Source organism: Seriola dumerili, unplaced genomic scaffold, assembly GCF_002260705.1.
Source record: "Seriola dumerili isolate Sdu_G_001 unplaced genomic scaffold, Sdu_1.0 BDQW01000230.1, whole genome shotgun sequence".
In the NCBI taxonomy this organism is placed as follows: domain Eukaryota; kingdom Metazoa; phylum Chordata; class Actinopteri; order Carangiformes; family Carangidae; genus Seriola; species Seriola dumerili.
The window spans coordinates 4092946-4098543 of NW_019174485.1; the positions used below are offsets into that span (position 1 = coordinate 4092946).

The 5598-nt window shown below is 36.5% G+C and overlaps 1 protein-coding gene across 1 annotated transcript; it reads right to left on the bottom strand.

Moving 5' to 3' along the window:
• Positions 1-756: 756 nt before the first annotated feature.
• On the bottom strand, positions 757-5272 carry LOC111229470 (galactosylceramide sulfotransferase-like). Its single transcript, XM_022755803.1, has 3 exons — positions 5247-5272; positions 2510-2659; positions 757-1903 (listed from the first exon to the last, which is right to left on the bottom strand). Exons 1-3 carry the CDS (start codon positions 5270-5272, stop codon positions 757-759), a joined length of 1323 nt encoding a protein of 440 aa, XP_022611524.1.
• Between the last annotated feature and the right edge of the window lie 326 nt (positions 5273-5598).

Genomic DNA, 5598 nt, shown 5'->3' on the forward strand with positions numbered 1-5598 from the left:
TCTGTCACAGGCTAAAATCTTCCTAAAAGAAAAACCTACCAAAACACTCTTCCTTTATAGGTATACACACAAGTGAAGATGTCTATTTAAAGAGAAGTCAAACCAACAAATATGAGAAGACTAAAGAAATGAGTGTGTGATTCTTTTTTAAATGCAAGATAGCATGAAAGGAGATTAAGCTTTCCTAACATAGAGGCTGCATTTATATTATATAAATACCACCATTTAATTACAGACACAGATGTGGATAGGATTCGTTTTTTAAACATGCAAATGAATATTGGATATTTGGAAGTTTGATGCACATATTACATTGTAATTTAACAAACATAGCAGCTACCAAAAAAAACAAACAAACAAAAAAACCTGTTATTTTATAATCTACATAATCTGCAGTGCCAGCATGTGTCAAATCTGCAGTTGCTATTGCTTTTCTTGCCTGTAGATGGAGCACCTTTGCATGTGTGCATGTGCAGCTGCTGTTAATGGTTTATGTGCCACCATTTAGGGTTTAGAGCTACTTTCACTGTGACTCTGCAACTGGATGATACTGGCTGGAGCTTGTTTCATGTTCTGTACATCTTGATAATCTCATCCAGACTGGAACAAATACTGTATGGTATTTGGTTACATCTGACATCAGACAATAAAAAGTGGCATGGTAATTTAGAGCAATGGACATAAATAATTCTGAACACATCACTCTTCACCATATCTACTTTTCAGGCTCATTCAGCTTTTGTCTCGTGTGTTTCATCACCAGTTAATGATATTCCTCACATGTCCCAACAGCTTAGTGAGCCACAGGTTAGCGCCCAAGTCTGTCAGATATTGAATTTCTTGGGTCAACATCTTTCGGCACAACTGCTCATAGGCTTTGTCTATATTTTTATTCAAGTTGTATCCCATGATGGACTTTTCTCCGATGGGCTGCCACGGCTGCATGGCGTCTTCATGAATGTTTCCAGCTGCAACAGAGTGACCTCCCTCAATGCAGATCTCCACCATCTCTGCATTCCTCCTCCTGAGCTCTGCCACATCCTTTGCCATACGCTCTCTTCCGTAAGCCTCCACTTTCTCCCAGAAGGTCAGGTTAAAATGCTTGTAAAGCTTCCAGTCAACACCGTTCCACTGCAAGGCCTTTGCTCTCAGTTCTGGGCTCATTTTAGATACAGTGGATTCCTTACGCGAGTTGAGCTTGAAGAAGAGGACGTCGTCCATCTCCCAGCAGAGGGTATCCTTGAGCAGAATGAGTGATTCCTCAAAGTGCTCCATTAGTATGACCAAGTGAAAATGCTCACCAATGAGCCGGATGCTCTCCTCTACACGGGGGTCATCTGGATCCAGGGTGTTGTCCTGCCCAAAGTCAAAGAAGAGCAGGTTCTTCAGGTAGAAGGAGTTAATTCCATTTGGGCTGAAGTAGAGTTTGGGATCACGCAGGAACTCGGACATCTTGTCTTCACCTGGTATCCTCCAGGTCAGAGGAACAACATGACCAAAGTAATGGAAGGACGACTCAAAGAGCTCTGCAGGATCTCGCAGGATGGTGATGTAGAAGGTGTCTCTAGGCATCACTTTGGCCACCTCGGACGCGTCAAAACGCATGTGGTTACACATGACATTAAAACACATTCCAGATTTATAGCCTTGAACGTACGTGTGCTGAAAAGGTGAAGGGTAGAAGAAGTCGTTTCGGCTGCTGGGGAAGGCAAATTTGAGTTTGTGCTTCTCTCCAAAGCGGAACAGGATGTTGATGAAGGTGCTGCTTCCAGTTTTATGGGTCTTCATAAACATGAGGTCCACTTTAGGAACACAGATGTTATTGTCTTGCTGTCTGCCATTGGTGGATGACTGGGTGTTGTGTTGGCCAGGTTGAGGAGCACAGGAGTGAGGCACTGGAAGCCTAGAAAAAAAGTCATAATATGGAAGTTCATTAGTGCCACAATTTATCTTAACAAAGATCCCATTCTACACTGAAAATTATAATGTAATGTGTACTATTGATATGGAGCCAATTCATGTCTTTGCATGCAACAATATTTTTTATCTTTTGCCAAAATTCCAAGTTTACAGCATTTTCCGCTCATGTACTTATTATAACACAAGTGAATACTTTGTTTCAAGGCTCACACAGTCAATAAATAAACCAACGATAACTGAGGCACACTTCTGTTTAGATAAGGATCATAAATAAGTATCAGTATTAAGTGCTAAAATTAGAAAATGTGGTCTATAAGCGAAAAGGTTAATGGTTTGAAGCTTAACAAGAAAATCCTAACAAGGTTATTTGCCATGTCTGTGATTTCTTTCTAATTTTTATTTTTTTATTTTTACTGAATATCCTTTTCTGAAGATATTTTGCCTCTGCAGACTGGACAGAACTTATGGTAAAGCTTTATTTTACTGGAGCCTTTATAATCCTAATAACTGCCAATATGTTTTCCAACATTTTCAGAGGTTGCTATGGGACTGTTATACTATTTTAAGCAATGCTGTGACAGATTCTTACTCTGGTGGACTGAAGTTAATCCGTAGTGTAGACAGACAGTACAGCAGAGTCATACTGATGAGGAGGCAAGCCACAGTGACACGTTTGACCATGAGCAGCCACCACTGCCTCTTGTTTTTGGAGCATGGTAACGAAGAACTGAAAAGATCACTGCATGAGAAGAGGAAGAATGACAAAGGGAAGGACAAAAATGATCTAAATCACACTTCCCTTCACAAAGAACACATACTGACTTTTGCATTTATGTATGGAAAAAGTTCCAGCACCAGGTCAATCAACCTTCATAACTGCCTGAATAATAACCAAAGCAGACAAGCTGAGTGAAATGCAATTTTTCATTTTCTCAGTGTAACATAAATGAGTGAAGAAATATAAGGAAAAACTTGATCCAAGCAGGCTGGTATGAAAAATAATTCAAATAAATGAAAAAATGGGTCAAATCCAAGGTGCAACAAGATAAAAGCTATGAAGACAAAGACAGGTTGTCACAGCAAAAAGTTGTTTGTGTAATTACAAATATTTTAATTGTTAATCTTCCTGGTATTATTAGTCTTGTTGTTTTGGCATCTTTCAATGTTTCTAATAAACAAATCACAAAGATTATCTTTGAACTTGAAAAAAAAGAGCAAAGACTAGTTTCACTTCTCCACTGCAACAAATGCCAATGTGTGAAACATTTCTTCAAACCTTGATCTTTTTAGAAAGTACCATTTGAGAGTAACTTTATATTATCTGATCTGAATTTGTGTGATTATTGAATTAAAAAGGGCATTAGACTTAGTTGTACTGTAATGCTACAGTACAAATATCAATTATCATGTTTAACTGATATAGTTTGCTGACAGTGATCTAAATTTCATATGTAACCCCTGTGTAAAAGTAAGGGATTGAAACATGTCAGTTCCTAATAAAGTTAGATGACAATAATTCTGTAAAGTAATTAAACTGAGAATAATGTAGTTTAATTAAAAGAAAAATTGTTAACGGAGAGGTTGAGATAAAGTAGTCATAAGAAAGAGGGCATCACACATGCTTGTAACGGTTTTTGTTTGGTGTGTGTAAGTGTGTGTGTAAGTATTTGATTTTAATCTGTCATGGAGAAATAGTGTAAAAGGGGTGAGGTCTAAGTAATTTGCCACAGACAAGACATTTGAGTTTGTGTTTTGATATCTTGGTATATAAGTCAATTCAGATTTTTTTTATTATATATTTTCCAGTAATTTATTGATTCAATCATTTTGTGAGGTATTTCTTAATATATTATTTCCAGAGGTATTTATTAATTTTCTAATTTTGGTAAAAGTAATTTGGTTTAATATTATTTGGTAAGTTATTGGTTGTTATTTTAAAGTGGTTTAATTAGTCATAATTTGGGTTCTGATTTATCTCAATTGTATAGGTTAATATTGTTCACATACTCCTAAAAATACTGACAGTAAACATCTGTTCCTTTTCATTCTAAAGAGTTGTCTGGGATCAGTTATTTAAAATATAGACAAACCGAAGTGAATATATGTACTGTTAAGATTGACAGCTTATGTAATCATTAGTAGAGCATTGTTCAGTTCACTCAAAACAGGTAAACCTTCGTGGTAGCTTCCTAAAGAAATTGAACCCAAACACCCCATCATTCCAGCCTAAGGTGAGTAAAACCCCTTGAGCACAGTATAGAGTGTAGGGGTGCTACACATATATAAGAGACACTCATTTATATGTTATGGCTATATTGACTTTGTGGAAATCCATTTATGAGATGCCACAAATAATGATAATTATTACCACTCAGTTTCCATTTTAAAATGCTGTTTAATCAGCACAAGGACGACATCTGTTGAAGAGCAGACCATGACCTCTCCCACAGTCTTATTTGCATCATTGAGATACTTTCTCCCCGGGGAATTACAATAGCAAAATAAATATTCTTGGTCAGTAATTAAACATCCAAAAAAGCATGGTTAGTTTTGTTTGTACCCAAAAAACAAAACTGCCAATTAGTGCACTCTCAAATAAAATCTGAAGTTATAATGGTATTAGTACATATTAGAAATTCATGGTAAAAGTGTTAATCAGTAGTTGACAAAAATGGTCTTTTCTTTTCTTTTCTTTGTTACTAAGCTGCACCGGTCATATGTGCTGCTATGTTGTTTTTCCTTGGTCTTGTCAGAAGAGACAAACACAGTATCTTATGAGACTATACTATAAAGACTATTTTATGAACTGAAAATACATCGGTATCTTGTTACAGAAACTGCAAAGTGTATTGCATTAACCATTTTCTGTTCATTTGAACTGACTAAAAAATTATAAATCCATTGTAAACTTCAGACAGACTAACGGGGTTATTGTGTGTTTCAATCTCTGTTTGATTTTGACTTTGTTTAAGAACATAAAGGACAAAACATTGATGCAAAAAGAATAATGGAATGAGAATAGTTAAATCACAGAGGACAATGATGATGATCAAATGATGATCAAAACATCACATTAGATTTGAAAAGGAAAAGCATAAACGTACCATGTATGTGGCATGTCAGTCGCTGGGCCGTCACGTTGAATGTCTTCCTGATATGGTTGGGTATTCATATCTTATCTTTTTATGGCCTTTTTATGGTTTACCTTACTCTAACCTGGATGATACTTTGAGCCCAAACTTTGTCATCTCCCCAGTAACCAAATCAGATTGGATATAAAAACCTGTCCATGCAGACATGCCAGCTGTCGTGCTTTACTGCAGTACCTCAGCAGAGGACCTCGTCTCCCCATGGCTCAAGAGTATTTTACCAAACCAGTGAGGGGTTGAACTCGAAAATCACTTCTATGCAAATTGTAAACAATAGATGCTTTTCTAACATTTTTTTTTTCACTTTTTAGAAAGCCCTCTGCACCACTATTTAAAGTGAATTGCTTCTCTGTCTTTTTTCACAGCCTCAATGATTTCTTGAAACAAAACCCAGTGTTTTTGCTTTCACAATTTGTCAGATCCTGGATTATTATTGCATGTTTGACTATAAAATAAATGATCCACTAAAAAAGTAAAAAGTTTCACATGGTGTATTAATTACATTCATAAGCTTGTGGTGACGGGCCTT

Excerpts from the sequence above, each read along its gene's own strand:
- LOC111229470 (XM_022755803.1), bottom strand. The coding sequence starts at position 5,272 with ATGGGGAGACGAGGTCCTCTGCTGAG. Across the intron at positions 2,660-5,246 it reads AGACGAGGTCCTCTGCTGAG|TGATCTTTTCAGTTCTTCGT; the intron begins GTACTGCAGTAA and ends CTTCTCATGCAG. Across the intron at positions 1,904-2,509 it reads ATTAACTTCAGTCCACCAGA|GCTTCCAGTGCCTCACTCCT; the intron begins GTAAGAATCTGT and ends CTTTTTTTCTAG.